The sequence below is a fragment of the Haliotis rubra genome, unplaced genomic scaffold, assembly GCF_003918875.1.
Source record: "Haliotis rubra isolate DU_JTF1 unplaced genomic scaffold, ASM391887v1 Scf1868, whole genome shotgun sequence".
NCBI classification, from domain to species: Eukaryota; Metazoa; Mollusca; class Gastropoda; order Lepetellida; family Haliotidae; genus Haliotis; species Haliotis rubra.
In genome coordinates this window covers 23,923-44,169 of record NW_025765856.1, presented here as the reverse complement: position 1 = coordinate 44,169, position 20,247 = coordinate 23,923, and the positions used below count along the sequence as shown (strand labels likewise).

Genomic DNA, 20,247 nt, shown 5'->3' with positions numbered 1-20,247 from the left:
AATAAAGATCTTTTTCTCTTTTATCACAGACTGAAAATTTAGATATTCAGCACCAAAATTTCTGTATTGAGCATGAACATTTGGAATAAAGAAGAAATATACCAGAAATGACCACTTTAAATTTCCACCAACCAAATTTTCACAAAAAATATCAGTAAGCATGGAAACTAAAAAGGCATTGACAGTTATGTTTTTATTTTCTTGTGACAGAATCTAATCCATATGGAATTCAGTGTGACAACAACAACAAAAATATTTCACCGACGTTCTAGCTGGATTAATAGGGGTTATTTAGAATGTATGTTTTCTTTTCTTTGCAGCCATAACACAAACAACATGTCTGACCATCTAACTGGTCGAAATATCTCGACGCGATGTTGGAACAGTGAAACAAATGCATGTGCGGTATGTGATGAGCGTTAACCTAGACCAACCCTACTTGTTCTCAGTGTTTTATGTAATATGCATACCCCTTGTAATACAAACCAATAATAGCGATTTGAAACTTTTATCCAAAGTTAAATAAAATTCTGAGATTTTAATGTTCAATTGGCAAGGTCAAATTATGGGGATTCGCAATCTTCATTTCACTTTATTTGATTTACTTTTTTGTTTAAATTGATATTTACCGGTACATTTTCAGTGTAAACAGACTATAGTTTAAGATGAAAACTGGAAGTCTGATACATCAGTGAAACGACTCTGGTAAGCAGGGGCGTAGCTGCCATTATGAAAACAAGCCCAGGCTTACACATGATTGTTTTTAAAAAGGTTGGGCAAGCCCTCGATACTATCTAAATATAAAGCTTTGCAACCTATTGGGCTTACACGAAACAAACTGGCTTGCTACGTGCCTGGTAAGGTCTGACTTACTTGACAAAAGCTTTCCTTGGTTTTACTGGCGGCACTTCCTCGTATCTTCCTTTCCGTAAATTTCTGTGAGTCCGGCGTTCTTCATGTTTTGGAGGTGTGTCGAGTCTGTCATACAAACAGCAAGTACATACGATAACTGTCAGCTGGGATGGGACAATGTACAATAAAAGCAAATATATTTAAATAACCAACCCAAACAATAACATGCCAAATACAAATTACAACACAGAATAAAGCCACTAACAAGTCCAGGGGTGGAAATAACCCATTGCCCGACGCCCGAGTCCAGTGTTTTTTTCTGTTGGGCAAACAGCTTTGTATATCACACTGTACCGGTGTCAAGTTGACTTTCCAATATTAATTATGTTGTTTATTTAAAAATTCAACAAGAAAACGGCCGGTATAGTGGAAAAATTATCAGGGCAAGTGATTTTACATGTGCCACTGTACCGGAGTACACTAGCAATTATAAAGTTATTTCCATCCCTGGAGTCGCTAATTGTATCTACCAAATTTGACAGACAGACAGATTAGCAGTACAAATGTTACCTAGGTAAGTTAGGGGGTGTGGCTCGCCTGTACTTGCCATACGGGGGATGGGTGTTTCTGGCAGCCGGTGACCTCCGGCCATAGACCGGGGTCCGGGACTTGGTGGCAGAGCTTTTCCTCCCACTCACTAAATGGGTCCTGATTCGGCGCAAACTGAAAAAGAAGATGTTTTCTTTCAGCTTATATTACATTTTAGTTTCTCAGCGAGCAGCCTTAGATACTACTCCAAAGCAAAAATATGTTCAGTCCAGTAACCTAGCTGATAACTGTCCACATTATAACCGAAAATGCTGCCGAGAGCCAGACTTGGGATACAATCTTAATTGTGGACAGTACACATATCAGAGCATATTGTGTTCGTGTCAATCAAAAACTGCTTATAGCAACAATTTTCAGTAATATTGGTTTTCATTTACAGAAATTCAATAGTTTGAGGAATATGTGTTAGAAGTGCTTAAACAAGGCTCGATTTAAGAGTTGTTAACCTACTTGCACAAGGTGCAACCTAAAATTAAAATCTAGCTGCACCAGACAAATTCCAGTTGCACTGCTTTTATAGCAGCATGTAATGAAAGAAATATGCTTTTGAATTACGTTAATGTTTTATTCAGAAGTTTACCCACTCAAAAAATTTACTTATACTTATACTAAAATTTAGTTATACTAATAGCTAGGTTGCATTTTGTAATATTGGGTTGCACCAGTGCAAGGAACAAAGCTCTAAATCGAGCCGTGTTAAAAGTAACATGAACTAATGTGTATGTGTATGGATAAATAAAAAACAGTGGATAAACAACTATGGTGGTGGTGGTGTTGGAATTGGGTTTAACGTCGTGCTTGAGAATATTTCGCTCATATGACGACGTGCATGCGTGTGTATGTGCGGCTGCTTGTACTAGCCCAGACTGAAGCTGGTTTGATAGTGCTAGCCCACTGAGATACCATGCCGCAGTGAAGCATGAATACCCCACTCAGACACATTATACTGACTCCGAGCCGACCAGTCCTTGTTGTACCCACTAATGCCGAGCGCCAGGCAGGGACCAACAAGTACCATATTTTAACGTCTTTTGGTATGACGTGGTCGGGGATCAAACCCGCGACCTTCCGCACTCCGGGCGGATGCTCTAACCACTACATCACGGAGGCGGTCAAACAACTATGGACAACTGAAATTAATTTAATGCTTAATAATAATATAGTCAGATCCATGAAATGTTTAAAAATATATTGTTTGCACCCTGATTCATTGACTGTCGTAACAAAGGTAATCCTAATTAAAGTGGCAGTGAATTCTTAATTCAATCTCTGCATTCAACCCGTGAAGATCCAGGTTAGGATATTGATCTTCAGTAACCCATGCTTGTCGTAAGAGGCCACTAACGGGATCGGGTGGTCAGGCTTGGTGACTTAGTTGACACATAGCATGGGTTCCCAATTATGTATATCGATGCTCATGCTGTTGATCACTGGATTGTCTGGTCCAGGAATATTGCTGAGTGCAGCGCAAAACTAAACTCACTCACTCACTACATTCATCAATCAATAGAGCATCTGATATAGACTCAAAGTTACCATATCATTACAGAAATATTGATATAACAATATCACGACATATAAGATGACATACAAATTGTTTAATCCTGAAGTTGGTGAGTCAATAATGAAACATAAAACTTTATGGAGAACCAAAATTTGTAACACATGATTACAGAAAAATTTATACATCACGATATAAGATGACATTCCTATTTATGATAGGTAATTACTCGAAAATCTCTACTGGCTGCAGAACAGTTATCGCCGCGTAACAGTTATCGCCAAAACATCAGTATCACACGTGCGCAGTTTCGGTCAATTACACTTTCGGTATTTTTTTACACGGTATTTGACAACAATAAAGGTCAGCAAAATAAAATTCTTCATGGTAAGTAACATAAGAGAAAAATAAAAGATAACGTTATGAAACATACAAAAAGGTTAACTCAGTCTAGGGGGATGTCACATGATCTATATAATAGCAAGTTCAAGTTCATAAAAGTCTTTAATTGTTTCATTGCCTTTCAATCTACTGTGAAAAAACTCCACACATCACACAATCAATTATTTGAGTTTTTTTATGATATAAATATATGTTATTTCACGAATGACATGAGGAATCCTGAAATGGTGATAACTGCTACAGTTAATTGTGAGGAAACACCCATTTGTCCTGTCATGATTCCCTTCCGCCGCGTTTTATAAAAACATGATCAGCGGCAGTGATCGGGCTGGACACATCGGTGAAGAGCTAATTAAGTATTACGATTAATTTTGTTTCATTAATTTAACGAACGGCGGAGTAATTTTGTAAATACTGCTAAAATATGGCGATAACTGTTCAGCAGCGAGTACAGCAACTTCAAAATTATCAGCTGTTTCATTAATAATGCAGTCTAAAAAATATGCCTGTGACAAAATGCCATAAGAATATATGTATGATTTTACATATTTTGATAAGATAGAATATGTAAAATTCAGCCCCCGGGTAATTTTGAATGGTAGACAGTTACTTCATCAAAATGTGGGATTTCTCTGAATGGCATGTCCATTATAAACTTGTGATCCCGTGAAGAAAGACAGCTTTTGTCTGAATATTTTCCCATGGACAGTGGAAATCACCTTAAAATAAAAATCAATGACAACTGACAACCAGGTTACTTTATTTGTTGACTGGCATTTTGGTACCGGCCTTTTCCTCCTGGCAGTACGAGGATGAGGCTGTTGTTGGCGTTATGTCCGCCTGGTCTAAACTGTGACACACTAACTCAATTAGTAACTGACAGTCTGACTCTGAGAGTCGCTGTGGCGTGCAGCTCTGGAATGCGCGAAGAAAGGCGATTCGATTCAAGCACGGCTTTCACACTTACGAATCTTGGTGTTCCCTCCAAAAGTGTTCTTTAGCTTCTACCGACATAATCCACGGGTGTCACATCGTCTGCGATGTCCCAGACGGTGTATATCATAAAGTCGAAGTACTCAAATAAGTCTCTCGTAAAGTTGTTTACATGCCGCCATGGATGCCGAAGCGCCGTCTTGTGTCCAAAGGGGAATAACTCTGCTCCAGAAAATCGCATTCCACTAATATTTTTAGGCTGAAGGATGGGATGTTTTCGTCGATGACATCTGTTTGGGTTTTTGGAAAAGATAATTTAAACTTTTCCGGCGAAAGGAGATATTATGCTGTAATACACGCTATATTGTTGAGATATGGTTCCTGGAATTCTGTGAAAGCAATAATGATTAGAACTTTTCTTAAAGCCTATTTTCTCTTTTTTTCTCGTTTTTGTTCTGTTTTATTTTTATTTAAGTGCTCTGTTTGTTTCCTATATTTGCCTTATTGTCTTTACTTTTGTTGTTTTTCTTTCCTATTTTTCATTTAATTTCTTTCTTTATATATTTATTTGTGGGGCAGTCCAGTGGCTATTTAAAGCGTTCGCTCGTCACGCCGAAGACGGGATATCGATTCCCTTCATGGGTACAATGTGTGAAGCCTATTAGTCATGTCCCCCTACATGATATTGTTGGAACATTGCCAAAAACGGAGTAAAACCATACTCACTCACTCACTCATGCCTATCTACAAGAATTATGTTGGGAACGGCCCACCATACACACCTAGCGATTCATTCCTGGAAACTCCGCTAGAGTACCCGTTAATAAATCACGTGATTGAAAACAGATGACGTCAACATCAAGTTAACTTTCGAAGCATATAAGATAGATCGAGGACTCTTTGCCAATAGGGATGCAGCAAAAATCACCTTTTGAATACACAACCTACATGAACTTAAATTTAGAACCTTCTGCCCTCGAAATACCGTCCTAACCAATCGGAAATAACTCTTTACTTATCAGCTTGTTACAGAACGGATTATACCAGTTGTGAGTTGCATGTGTAAATGTTTAATGAACCAGAGCCGTGTGCAATTTAGACAAATGCATTCAGATCAGATCGTGTTCAACTTCGAAAATGCATCCATGACATGCTGATTGTCAAATGGCACGTTTCCCCGCCAGCAAAGAGTAATGAGCAACTTATTGATCGGAAATAACTGATATTTTACGCGCTCTTGCGTAGAGTGAGTACGTCGTGTACGTATGTAGAGTGAGTACGTCGCGCACGTATGTAGAGTGAGTACGTCGCGCACGTATGTAGAGTGAGTACGTCGCGCACGTATGTAGAGTGAGTACGTCGCGCACGTATGTAGAGTGAGTACGTCGTGCACGTATGTAGAGTGAGTACGTCGCGCACGTATGTAGAGTGAGTACGTCGCGCACGTATGTAGAGTGAGTACGTCGTGCACGTATGTAGAGTGAGTACGTCGTGCACGTATGTAGTGAGTACGTCGTACGCATGTAGAGTGTATGTAGAGTGAGTACGTCGCGCACTTATGTAGAGTGAGTACGTCGCGCACGTATGTAGAGTGAGTACGTCGTGCACGTATGTAGAGTGAGTATGTCGTGTACGTATGTAGAGTGAGTACGTCGGGCATGTATGTAGAGAGTACGTCGTGCACGTATGTAGAGTGAGTACGTCGTGCACGTATGTAGAGTGAGTACGTCGAGCACGTATTCACACTGGATCCACAGGATTTTGAGACACATCAGATTTTGTTGTTTTCAGGCAATGGTGCTTTGTGCATTCATCTAATTATGCACATAAAAATATAAACTGTGAAAACTCCATAAAAAGTATTAAATTTTAATTAGGTCGATAACTGAAATCAGTTTAACAAACCTGAATACATATATTAGGTAAAGTACATTTCGATCATGGCCCTTTATTTGTTTTAACATCTACATCGCTAAGGAAATGAGTTGGTTCAATCTGGCCTCAGTTTCGAATGTGTTAAAGGTGATCAGAGCTCCAGCCTATGGCCTCATACAGTTTTATACATAACATTTAATCCTTTGTGTGTGAGTGAGTGAGTGAGTTTGGTTTTACGCTGCTTTTAGCAATATTCAGGTAATATAACGACGGGGAACACCACAAATGGGCTTCACACATTGTACCCATGTGGGGAAGCCACCCGGGTCTTCTGCGTGACGAGCGAACGCTTTAACCACTAGGCTACCTTGCCGCCCCATATCATCCTTTGACCCAGTCTCAAGCACATGATACTCTGTCATTAGTCAGCACACTGAGAATGTAAGGCTGCTTTCGCTTCTTTTGTGTCAAATGCTGCCGGGTGATTTGTTTTCCCGCTCCAAGTTGGAAGATTAAATTGTCCTCATCGCTCAAAGCGTTGTATGTTGGTTTGAAAGCTGGTAACATGTAAACAAAGTTGTCAAGGACCAAAGGTTTTGTTTGGTTGTTGTGTTGACACGCCACTGTGGCATCTACTGGGTGGTCAATGTGCTATCTACTTTAAACACCCGCTGGGGTTCATAATATCAATTACTGGTCTCGAAGCAAGGGGCACGTCAGACTCAAGGCATCAGATTCGAGATATACCAGTCTAAACATGGCACATAGTCATGGGGACACAACCGTCTCAAGGGGCACATCAGACTCGAGGCTTACCAGTCTAAACATGGCACATAGGTCATGGGGACACACCACTCACAAGGGGCACGTCAGACTCAAGGCATCAGATTCGAGATATACCAGTCTAAACATGGCACATAGTCATGGGGACACACCAGTCTCAAGGGGCACGTCAGACTCAAGGCATCATATTCGAGATATACCAGTCTAAACATGGCACATAGTCATGGGGACACACCACTCTCAAGGGGCACCCCAGTATCAAGGGACACACCATACTCGAGATATACCAGTCTAAAGGTGGCACATAAGTCAAGGGAACATATCGCTCTCAAGGGGCACACTAGACTCGAAACATACCAGTCTACCAGTCTAGGTGGCACATAAGTCATAAGGGACACACCACTATCAGGGGCACATCAGACTCGAGGCATACCAGTCTAAAGGTGGTACATAAGTCATGGGGACACACCACTCTCAAGGGGCACATCAGACTCGAGGCTTACCAGTCTAAAGGTGGCACATAAGTCACGGGGACACACCACTCACAAGGGGCACATCAGACTCGAGGCTTACGAGTCTAAAGGTGGCACATAAGTCACGGGGACACACCAGTATCAAGAGGCACACCAGACTCGAGGCATACCAGTCTAAAGGTGGCACATAAGTCATGGGGACACACCACTCTCAGGGGGCACATCAGACTCGAGGCATACCAGTCTAAAGGTGGCACATAAGTCATGGGGACACACCACTCTCAGGGGGCACATCAGACTCGAGACTTACGAGTCTTAAGGTGGCACATAAGTCATGGGACACACCACTCTCAAGGGGCACATCAGACTCGAGGCTTACCAGTCTAAAGGTGGCACATAAGTCATGGGAACACACCAGTATCATGGGGCACACCAGACTCGAGGCTTACCAGTCTAAAGGTGGCACATAAGTTATGGGAACACACCAGTATCATGGGGCACATCAGACTCGAGGCTTACCAGTCTAAAGGTGGCACATAAGTTAGGGGGACACACCAGTATCAAGGGGCACACCTCACTCGAGGCTTACCAGTCTAAAGGTCGCACATAAGTTATGGGGACACACCAAGGAGGGCTAAGCCGTAGGGAAAATAATGTGGATCAGGGACTGTGATGTTAATGACGTTGCCAGATACATGTATTGCCGTCAGATATCTGGAATATGGCTGGGCGGCCGTTTACCAGCAAACATGCGAATCATAGGGTCAGTAAACATATAGCTCCGAAGTATGGTGGGGTCAGTAAGTGAGTATGGTTTTACGCCGCTATATTCCAGCGACGGGGACACGAACAATGGCTTCAAATGTGTGCCCCTGACACAGACGAGAGGAATAATTAGGTTGAGATTGCATTCGCATCTTCATACGCTGTTCCTTTCCACGAAAAGCGGCGGCGGGGTAGCCTAGTGGTTAAAGCGTTCGCTCGTCACGCCGGAGACCTGGGTTCAATTCCCCACATGGGCACACTGTGTGAAGCCCATTTCTGGTGTCCACCGCCGTGATATTGCTGGAATATTGCTGAAAGCGGCGTAAAACTAAACTCACTCACTCACTCCTTTTCACGAATAGTGGCGGCGGGGTAGCCTAATGGATAAAGCGTCTGCTCGTCACGCTGAAGACCCGGGTTCGATTCCCCACATATGGGTACTATATGTAAAGCCCATCTCAGATGTCCCCATCCGTGATATTGTAGGAATACTGCTCAAAGAGGCGTAAAACCATACTCACTCACTCACTTTTCACGAATAAAACCTTTAGAAACAATCTTGATTTTTCAGTTTCAGCTGTAGTGTCAGTGTGACCTATAATAATCATTTGTGCACCCCGTTGCTTGCACTTCCTGAATCCGTGTTTTAACAAAACATGTTTCTTCTAACACCACATAATTTATACGATTTTAATTGGTGACCCAGAAGGAAATGAAAACTAGAGATGAATTGTTCATGCAGCTTTAAACAAACTCACTGACTGAAGTTTAGTTGAACTTTAGTTTCGGCTAGATAGTTTTCTTAAGTTTATTTCACGAGGTCATGGGACTTACGAATGCTTACATAGAACCTTGACCTTGATAACCACCAATACCATCCTGCTGCTGACGTGTGTTGTTATGTGTCCATTTTCCAGTTGAAAGACTACTTTAACTAGAAGTTTCCACATTAGCTATAGGTTAACTCGATATCTATATTTAAAAAAACTCCATGTGGAACCAACAGGTGATTGAGTTTAGTTTTACGCCGCTTTTAGCAATATTCCAGCAATATCACGGCGGGGGACACCAGAAATGGGCTTCACACATTGTACCCATGTGAAGAATCGAACCCGGGTCTTCGGCGTGACGAGCGAATGCTTTAACCACTAGGCTACCCCACCGCCCCTGCAGAACCAAAAAAACCCAAAACTGTATACAGTTAGCAATTACATTTTTAAATTGAGTTTACAATTCAATACCAAATTTCAGCAAAGGAATTACAGTGGCAGAACATACAACGGCAGTACAAATACAAATGCAGTGTTATCTAGACTCAGTAATTATAGCCACAAAGACAGTGAGTGAGGGAGTCACTTTGGTTTTACGCCGCTTTTAGCAATGTTCCAGCAATATCACGGCGGGGACATCAGAAATGGGCTTCACACGGTGTGCCCATGTGGGGAATTGAACCCGGGTCTTCGGCGCAAAGAATGAAGGCTGTGATGGCAATATTCACCTCGCTGCCAAGCTTCCAAAAGAGACCCAAGTCGGGTGTCCTGGTGAAAAGGCATATTAAAAAGTCTCTGTTCTTTATTTACTGGGACATTTCTCGTGTCCCCGGTCGTGATATTGCTGGAACATTGCTAAAGTCGGCGTAAAACCATACTCACTTACTGACTCTCTCACTCACTCACTAGATTCCCCACATGGGTACAATGTGTGAAGCCCATGCCATTTCTGGTGTCCCCCGTCGTGATATTGCTGGAACATTGCTAAAGTCGGCGTAAAACAATTCTCACTCACTCACAGACTCTCACTCACTCACTCCCTAGGTTCCTCACAGGGGTACAATGTGTGAAGCCTATTTCTGGTGTTCCCTATCGTGATATTTGCTGGAACATTGCTTAAAGCGGCGTAAAAGCCTTACTCACTTACTCAACCAATCAACCACTCACTCACTCTATTTACCTGAAAGCGCTTCCCGGAATTTCTTTACACAGTTGATATTCTTGACCCCCAGTCTAATATAATAACTACATCTGAGGTCGACTGAAATAGTAACTGAAACAATGTAATAAAAAGATACAACGCTGTTCCACAACGATTTACACTTCCATGTGAACAAAGCCCGTGAAAGTTCATCATTAAACTCTTTAATAACACAGGTGGGAAAACCCAATTGTCCAGCGACGGGACACGAGCAATGGCTTCAAATGTGTGCCCCTGACACAGACGGGAGGAATAATTAGGTTGAGATTGCATTCACATCTTTATACGCTGTTCCTTTTCACGAGGGGCGGTGGGGTAGCCTAGTGGTTAAAGCGTTCGCTCGTCACGCCGAAGACCTGGGTTCGATTCCCCACATGGGTACACTGTGTGAAGCTCATTTCTGGTGTCCCCCGCCGTGATATTGCTGGAATACTGCTAAAAGCTGCGTAAAACCATACTCACTCACTCACCATTCTTGTTGGCAGAGCATAGAATCTCAGCTAGCATAGAATCTCTGCGTTAAATAACCTAAAGAAAAAATACGAAAACGATATTGTCTCTGCTTTGCTCCATTGTCATCGGCCACAGTTCGTGTACAGAGAATTTGGAAATGCGCATAATGAACGAAGCATTCATTTAAGTACTAACTTCCTTGGATTTTCATGATACTAAGTTGAATTTTCAAGAAAGGATGCTGAATTTTCAAGATAGTAAGTTGAATTTTCAACATAAAAGATGCTGAATAATAGCGTAGCGTGGCCCTAAGAAAGATGACATTCATATCCTCGATACGTTCAGGGCCAGAAGACTCGCTCGCCTTTTACGCGCTCGCCTGGGCTACAATAATTCGTGTCTGCGGATTTCATTTCTAACTTCCTTTTCCCCAACTGTGTCTACCTGTTCACAGAAACAAATGTTTGAATTATTGTCAGTTGTTGACAGTGTAACTATGATTTCAAATGTCTTTTCTCCTCTTAGTTCTGGTATGATTGTTATTCTCGTCTCTTGCCTTGATCGACACATCTTATGATGTGTTAGGCCACATAAAATACATATCTGTTTCTCATCACTTTTAACAAAAATGGGTAGATAGGGCGGTTAAATGTTTTTGTTTTTTTCTCGTTTTCTATACAATGTTAGTCAAAAACTTGGAATGCCGGAAGCTGAGACGGATTTCGGAAGTCTGTCGGCTTTATAAACGCAAATTTGTCAGTGCAAAAAAATATATACGAAATTCAGGGTGGGGCGGTAATGAGAAACAATATATTATGCTTATGTGGCCTTACTATCCATTGACTGGATCTGAATTTGTTAGCGTGTCAATTTATGTGTCTAAATTAATCACGTCGCGCCACTGTATGTTTGCCTTCACCACGAATGTTGATCAATCTCGTAAGTTTTGTCTGTTTTGATTTACGTAATTGATGCTGATGAAAATTTCGTTGATACCAAGTTTTCTTTATCCAATTTAAGGATTGCCTCGGTGGGCAATACAGACAGACAGACAATACGTATACTTTATTACCTTTAAAGGAATTCGTTTTGTATCACAGAGCTTGACAAAAATACAAATGGATAACATATAATATAAAATTATTAAAAACATAAAAAGAGATCAATATGAGCTTGAATATAATTAAATGAATAAGATGATAACTGGACATTCAACATTTGTTTAAAATTGCAATACTTTGAGGTACGAAAGACGTTCGAGCTCGTTTAGTCTTGGTGATTGGCACTGTATAGCGGCGGCCCGAAGGTAAAAGCTTATACTCTAGTTTTAAAAATAAACCGTGTTGTGTCATTAATGATTTGAAAGTACGTTGAAACTACTTGCCGCCCATAGAGAAGTGAAAGATTATCGAAAGTGACCCCGGCTATTTTACTGGCTGTATTTACAATTTGTTAAGTTTTGATTAGTTTTTGACTGAAAGAGACTCGAACCAGCACTGAGAAGAAAAAGTGAGTATACTCTGAATAAAAGTGGTATAAAACAACATCATAACAGATTGGGAAACATTAAAAGATCGCAATTTGATGGATGCGTTGTTGACATTTACTGTACAGAGCATCTGTTAACTTTGGTATTCCACGTTTACTTTGGTATTCCATGTATGTTAACCTTGGTATTCCACGTTATACTTCAAGGCATGCAAGACACGGGAAATGATTACAGGACCATGGTGACATATGTATCATATCAACACTGGTTAATAACTAAAGTATACAGGAAACCAGCGAGCATAAATATTAAATACAGGCCACCATTCGCTCTGCACTTGCATTTCAGAGTGAGTAAGTGAGTGAGTTTAGTTTTTACGCCTCACGACCGCACGGCTCCCACGACCGAAAGCTGTGATTACACAATGCCATTTAGAAAGTGGTCAGTAACATATGTTATATTTGGGATTACACTTTCTTAGTAAAGGTGCCTAACTCTGAGGGTGTGGGTTCGAATCCAGGATGGAACTCAACCCCAAAAGTACTAGAATCTGTACTTTAATAAGAAAGTGTAATCCCAAATATAACAAATGTCAGTTAAAACTTTTTGCCACGAATTCCCGATTACTCAAAAATTGCAAGAACTGACTGCGACTATATTACGAATTAGTTAAGAACTTCACGAACTGATTACGATTCAACTGCAAATTCTCACATTTGTCAATTCGTTTCGATTCGTGGTCTGTGTAGAATAGGGGGCATTATGTATCCGTTTCCGGATTAGCTCCACAGCCGGAGAATGAATTGTGAACCTTGAGTAAATAAACAGAATAAGTAGCAAACACAACAATACTCACATCTCTAGAAATTATGAGAAAAGACAAATCCATAAACACAGTATTTCCTGCTGTCAATATGCACACAGAATAAATCAGCTCAGGAGCGAATGTTCTTGCGATAACAATGTGCTTCTTCCTGTGGTATATCGTGACTTTTTTGTGGTTTAATTATTGTAGTGAGAAAGATACAGTGAAACCTGTCTAAACCAGACCGAAATAAAATGCCGGTTCAGACAGGGTGCCGGATTAGACAGTGACGATCATTTTCCAACATGGCTGCCATTTACACTCGTAAATCCAATCTGTATTTATTTACTGTCTGACACATGTATATGTGTGTGTATATGCACGTTGGGAGATATATTACTGGAGTCAATTATTTAATAGTGGATGAGCCAAGTTATTTTGGACACTGGAAATATTCATTCACTCTCTCATTCAGACGAATGTAGATATCTTCAGTCAAACCTAACCAGGACATTCGCCGGGGAGATTGTGGTCGATAATGATCGTACAGTCCTCACTAGTCCTCGTAAGTCCTCACACGTACTCACCAGTCCTTACAAGTACCTACCCGTCCTCGCATGTCCTCTCAAGTACCTATCCGTCCTCCCATGTCCTCTCAAGTACCTACCCGTCCTGGCATGACCTCGCACGTACCTATCCGTCCTCGCATGTCCTCGCTCCTACCTATCCGTCCTCCCATGTCCTGGCTCGTACCTATCCGTCCTCGTCTGTCCTCTCAAGTACCTACCCGTAATCGCATGTCCTCTCAAGTACCTACCCGTCCTCGCATGTCCTCGCTCCTACCTATCCGTCTTCCCATGTCCTGGCTCGTACCTATCCGTCCTCGCATGTCCTCTCAAGTACCTACCCGTCCTCGCATGTCCTCGCTCCTACCTATCCGTCTTCCCATGTCCTGGCTCGTACCTATCCGTCCTCGCATGTCCTCTCAAGTACCTACCCGTCCTCGCATGTCCTGGCACGTACCTATCCATCCTTGCATGTCCTCGCTCGTACCTATACGTCCTCGCATGTCCTCGTTCGTACCTATCCGTCCTCGCATGTCCTATCAAGTACACATCCGTCCTCATACGTGATCACTCGTCCTCTCTAGTACCTATCCGTCCTCGCATGTCCTCTGAAGTACATATCCGTCCTCGTACGTCATCACTCGTCCTCTCTAGTACCTATCCGTCCTCGTACGTGCTCGCATGTCCTCGCTCGTCCTCACAAGTACCTACCCATCCTCGTATGTTTTTACACGTATTCACGCCTACCTACCCGTAGTCATACTTCCTCAGACTACTCATCCTATTGGAGAAATAAAGATCATTCATTCCTTCATTCCTTCATTCCTTCATTCATTCATTCATTCATTTTCAACAAACCATATTCAATGCGTCCCTTTCCAGTTTCAGTGGCCGGATGACAATGACATCTTTTAATTCCAACATTGATTGGATTCAGTTCATGTTGGGATATCATGCTCCAAGCGTAGAGATCCCTGTATCGAGTTTCAATGCTGCTATTCAGAAATACAGATTCTGCCTTCATGGAATCGATATGTGAAAGCATGAATAATTCATTCACTGGGGTATAGTGAGATTCGGTCGCGTTGCAAGACATGCTATGTGTTGATACTGTGTTGTGAATATTTCTATCGGATCAATAACATGTATTTTGATGACTTGGAGCATTGCATCATAGTTACGTCCCTTGATCAGGGGAATTATAGATACGTTACTATTGGTCTGAGTCATTACATGATAGGTCCCTTGATCAGGGGCTTTATAGATACGTTACTATTGGTCTGAGTCATTATAAGATACGTCTCTTGATCAGGGGCATTATAGGTACGTTACAATTGTTCTGAGTCATTAAAAGATACGTCCCTTGATCAGGGGCATTATAGATATGTCACTATTGGTCTGAGTCATTAAAAGATACGTCCCTTGATCAGGGGCATTATAGATACGTTACTATTGGTCTGAGTCATTATAAGATACGTCCCTTGATCAGGGGCATTATAGATACGTTACTATTGGTCTGAGTCATTACATGATACGTCCCTTGATCAGGGGCATTATAGATATGTCACTATTGGTCTGAGTCATTAAAAGATACGTTCCTTGATCAGGGGCATTATAGATACGTTACTATTGGTCTGAGTCATTATAAGATACGTCCCTTGATCAGGGGCATTATAGATACGTTACTATTGGTCTGAGTCATTATAAGATACGTCCCTTGATCAGGGGCATTATAGATACGTTACTATTGGTCTGAGTCATTACATGATACGTCCCTTGATCAGGGGCATTATAGATATGTCACTATTGGTCTGAGTCATTAAAAGATACGTTCCTTGATCAGGGGCATTATAGGTACGTTTCTATTGATCAGCGTCATTATAAGATACGTCTCTGTTGATCTAGTTTATTTAATAATTTCAGATGCACTCGTATACACAGTGAGAATGACGGTAATAGAGATGGCGAGATGATCTCCTCTGATGCATGGTGTGTCGCTTCCATCACATATCTGATATGGTGCTGGTGATGCTTCTCCTGGTTCAGTGGCTGCTGTTGAGAAAATAAAACAAATTTAGTCTACATTTTTATAATGCAATGTATAGTGTGGGTACTTGCAGTCTTAAAGCTCTTCTAGCGTCAAAAGGGGCAGTGTGATAGCTTAGTGGGTAAAGCGTTCGCTCGTCACGCCGAAGACCCGGGTTCGATTCCCCACATGGGTACAATGGGTACATGTGAAGCCCACCCTGGTGTCCCCCGTCGTGATATTCCTGGAATATTGCTAAAACCCAACTCACTCACTCCAGCGTTTAAACGTTCCTAGTTTCAAAGCCAAGACTTTGGCCTTGGCGAATATGTTGTGGCCTCTTTCATGTTCAGCTGAAGAAGAAACCTATGACCGTGGGTTCGTATCTCGGATTCGCTCCAACCATATTTCTCAGTTTGCCTACACCATGCCCATATTCAGGGGTTTCGTGGATGCTGAACGCCTGAGACATGCATCACGTGATTTTCCTCCACGTGAAGCTGATACGCAGTGATGTAACTGAAATCATTTCTCCGGGTTAAATCAACTTCTATCCTAATGAATTTGTTCCTCGTCATTAAAAAATATACACCCGCTTAACCTTGAACCGTGGATATAAGGGAAATGCGTCGAAAATCAATATTTTAAATGCACGATTTCATTTGATTATTGACTGTTTGATTATTTGACTGATTATTTTATTCATTGATTCAGTAAGTTGAAAATGCCTGATATTCCACTCGTGAATGAAATGTTTGTTTACCGAACCCATTTGCAATCATCACCCTTTCGTGTGCACACAAAATGTGACGTCACCTTGTTTCGTGGATTACGTCGGTTATTATATATCACTAAGCATATTGCAGTAAGTATTGACACCTGGAAAAGCAGACGACGAGATGTGAGAAGGTTGGTGCTTACTGTGTCGTTTTACTTGACACTTTGTAAAAAAATAGAACTTGGTATTAGTGGCATTTGTGATCTTGGACTATTTATCTCAGTGCTGGACAATTAGATTCATGGCTATCCACGAATTTAGGTTACGGTTCTGTATACGAAATTGTGTCAGCTTCCTCTTGCCTAATTAGTACTAATAATTTCTATTGACGGTCGACACCGGAGAATAATCACTCTCAACTGTATGATGAAATAGATTTAAATAGGCGTAAATGCTGTAACAGTAGTGATAACACTGAAGGGATGCATGAAAACAGTTACTATAGTTTGGCATGAAATGCATGTGGACCCGTTTTTTGTAAATATCTCTTCATCCAATGACCCAATCGATCTTAAACTGTGCAAGTGGATGTTTTTTCAGACAACCTAATCACATTGTAAATCACCGATTTTATGCATTTGTATTAAAGAATCTGTCTATGTAACTGTCAACAAAATAAACAGCAGAACGCAGAATGCTTGCAGAGGGAGGGAGCCAATGACCCGTAACAGCGTCAGTGTTGGGTCATAAAGGTCAATGCACGTGCAGTTCATGATAGTTACCTGTGCACTGCACAGTGATAGACCGTTTGGATCATTCACATTGACTACTTCTAGCTGTCATCATGAAAGCTTATTCAGATGATGCTAAACGGTTAATTAGAAATGTGTTGAATATTTTTTAAAAAGAGAACAAACGTAGCAAACCGATTTATAAGGTGTCGGATTATATGAAACTACAACTTTTGCTCTTGGCATGAAAAGAACATCGTGCTAAAAATTGTGAAAAATAAACCCACAACCAATAAACAAAACCTTGTACAAAAAGGTAGGCATCCAAAGTTAGATTCTTTTGACATCAGGGTCATCAGAGATGTCTTTCGCCGGCTATTTCCAAAATTTAAAGATTTAAACCTACAGAATAATTCTCACTAATGGGTTTTGTGGTTAATGATGAACAACTCAGAGAAACAAACTCCGTATGATGGTTAACAGTTGACACCCACCTTACCCTATTCACGACCTGTGACACCTCTTCATATCTGTCACGTGCATAGCTGACCTACATTGACGAACGTTGACCTTTATGACCCAACACTGACGCTGTTACAGGTCATTGGCTCCCGCCCTCTGCAAGCATTCTGCGTTCTGCTGTTTATTTTGTTGACAGTTACATAGACAGATTCTTTAAAACAGATGCATAAAATCGGTGATTTACAATGTGATTAGGTTGTCTGAAAAAACATCCACTTGCACAGTTTAAGATCGATTGGGTCATTGGATGAAGAGATATTTACAAAAAACGGGTCCACATGCATTTCATGCCAAACTATAGACATGTTGTGAGTATGGTTTTACGCCGCTTTTAGCAATATTCCAGGATAATCATGGCGGGGGACACCAGATATAGGCTTCACATGTACACATTGTACCCATGTGGGGAATCGAACACGGGACTTCGACGTGACGAGCGAACGCTTTAACCACTAGGCTACCACACTGCCCTACAAAACAAATAGAATTTATGTCAAAGAATCCATAGCAACAATATAACTCACCCGAAATCAGTTGGTCAAGATGGCCGCATCTTTGACTCTGGTTCTTATCAACGCTGTTGAAGGTTATAGTCACGTTTCCGAAATGACCCTCGCGTAGCTGCAACGTTACCACGAGTGTCTCGTTCGCCATTTCGGTAACGAACTTACTGATGGAGATTATTTGAATATTTCCAACAACCAGGGCAATCCTTGCAAGCTCGGTCGAGAAGTAGTCGTTGATGTTCACCGTCAGCGTGATGACATCATCAACTCTAAGTGCACTTGTATTCCTATCGCCAGTCATGGTGCATGATGGTCCCTCTGAAATGAGAGGGTTTATCGAACCTTGAATAACACGATCAATTTACGAACGTCGACACAAGAGTGGTTGACTGTATCTCTATATTATTATTATCAGCTATATAGGATATTTGTTATAGGATGTAGATATAGTGTAGATATCCACGCAACTAGTGCATGCTCAAGTCGCTGGTATTTTCCCCTCGATCATTGGACATCAGTCTCAACGGCACATCGTATTATCAATCTCAACTCCCCAGGGATCATACAACTCTTGCAGCCATTTCGGCTTCTTCATCCTTACGAGGTACCCATTCACAGCTGGGCTGACTGGGACACATTGTCACAGTAATTGGTCAAATTTACTGCACGTTGCTGTACCTGCAACTAGGTGTTTGCACGTATTCTTGTGGCCACCATCTGGTCATAACCATCGGATTCGTGGGTTCTTTTAAGTGCACAGGGTTGTGTACTTTACACTAGGGGTTGGGACAACACCGAAAGAGTCTGCACACAAAGTTGACTCCAAGGTTTTTACACCTGGTCACAAGTGGGCTCGATCCCGACACATTAAGATCGCTGGATTACTAGCCTGGAGCCTTAGCCAGCTCGCCCACCACGCCCCGCACAGACTCGTAAAACAGTGCAATGACTGACAACCTTCTGTGGGGTGATGTATAATTATTTGTTAACAACACGTGTACTATTTTACGTGTTTCCTAGGGTAACTTATACCTACTTGCAATGACGACGTTACACGTTGTTGGCGTTGTAGAGTCTGCATCGTTGACACACTTCCACACACCTGCATGTGTCTTAAGTGCATGGGGTATTGTCAGAGCACTGTGACTGGCATTGAGGACAGCTGACTTGAAGTTTCCAAAGTTTATACACTGTCCGTCATTCAGATCGCACGAGGCAGCAGTATTTCCACCAGGTGTCGAGTAGGCGTGCGCGTGGGCCGCACCAGCTCCAATGCAAGTCAAGGTCACAACAGAACCCAGCTCGCTGATTGGTGGACAGATAAGTTCAGTTGTACCTGAGATTTAAATGTTGACAGTAAATGTACGGAGAGGTTGGAAAACAAGTAAAAGGTAAAAGCCAGCGTGTTGTAAAGACAAATAAAACCGCGAACCATATGTTCACGTTTCCTTGTATATGAGTGAGTGAGTTTAGTTTTTCGCCGCTCTCAGCAATACTTCAGCTATATGGCGGTGGTCTGTAAATAATCGAGTCTTGTATCCAGTGATTAACAGCATGAGCATCGATCTATGCAATTGGGTGAGTGAGTGAGTTAAGATTGAGCGTCACATTGGCAATATTGCAGCCATATCGTGAAGATAACAACTTAATTTATATCAATATTAAAATCACTAAATTTAGAATGTAAAAAAATGTCATCAAAGGACAGAAAAAATACTAGATTATCACAGGTCTTAATTCAAACCTAGTACGCATTCATAAAAATAGATCACTAGAGACAAGAGTACAATATAAAAACGGGCTATAGATCACCAGCGACTGAAGGTTGATCACCATACTAGGGACCATGGGAACTAACAGTACCTTGCTGAAATCATTTTGATTTTCTTTGTCTTATCCACAGTCAGATACTAAAACAATAGTACTTGAATACAGTGATCTCAAAATAAAATGCTTCATAAGTGATATAAAAGGAAAGGGCTTTGAACAATATGTTATAGTGGTTGTTTAAAGATGATTTGGAAATTGGGGTATTGTTACAAGTGAAGGCGAGATTTGTACTGGAATGTTGGGAACAAAGTTTTTTTAATAAGAAAGATAGCGAGGTGAGAGAAAGATACAATGCAAAGAAAAAATTGGAATATTGTTACAGAAGAATGCTAAATTTGTACCATATTGGAAACAAAAAAATTATGGATAGGAAAAATATAGAGGAAAGGGAGAAATAAAAACAATGAAAAGGACGACATAGACGTTTGTGTGTAGGA

At 41.3% G+C, this 20,247-nt stretch overlaps 2 protein-coding genes across 5 annotated transcripts in view; both read right to left on the bottom strand.

Annotated features, from left to right (window-relative positions):
- Positions 1-4,515, bottom strand: part of LOC124273990 — a 34,103-nt gene extending 29,588 nt beyond the window's left edge. For 2 of the 3 annotated variants that reach the window (XM_046709324.1, XM_046709325.1), the window contains exons 1-3: positions 4,332-4,513; positions 1,423-1,575; positions 874-978 (exon numbers count right to left, since the gene is read on the bottom strand). In XM_046709324.1, coding sequence (XP_046565280.1) covers positions 874-978; positions 1,423-1,575; positions 4,332-4,378 — 305 coding nt within the window. In that variant the 5' untranslated portion in view covers positions 4,379-4,513. Of the gene's footprint in view, positions 1-873; positions 979-1,422; positions 1,576-4,331 lie in introns of all 3 variants that reach the window. The other variant, XM_046709326.1, reaches the window with a different exon arrangement.
- Positions 4,516-13,077: 8,562 nt separating this feature from the next.
- Positions 13,078-19,329, bottom strand: LOC124273989. Of its 2 annotated transcripts, XR_006897805.1 has the most exons (4): positions 19,017-19,329; positions 17,999-18,298; positions 14,065-15,526; positions 13,078-13,994 (listed from the first exon to the last, which is right to left on the bottom strand). XR_006897805.1 is itself a non-coding variant. In XM_046709322.1 (3 exons), exons 2-3 carry the CDS (start codon positions 18,279-18,281, stop codon positions 15,384-15,386), a joined length of 429 nt encoding a protein of 142 aa, XP_046565278.1. In that variant the 5' UTR covers positions 18,282-18,298; positions 19,017-19,329; the 3' UTR covers positions 14,424-15,383. The 2 variants fall into 2 exon arrangements, 1 of the variants encoding a protein (XP_046565278.1); XM_046709322.1 differs by lacking the exon at positions 13,078-13,994 and having other exon boundaries at positions 14,424-15,529.
- Positions 19,330-20,247: the final 918 nt, after the last annotated feature.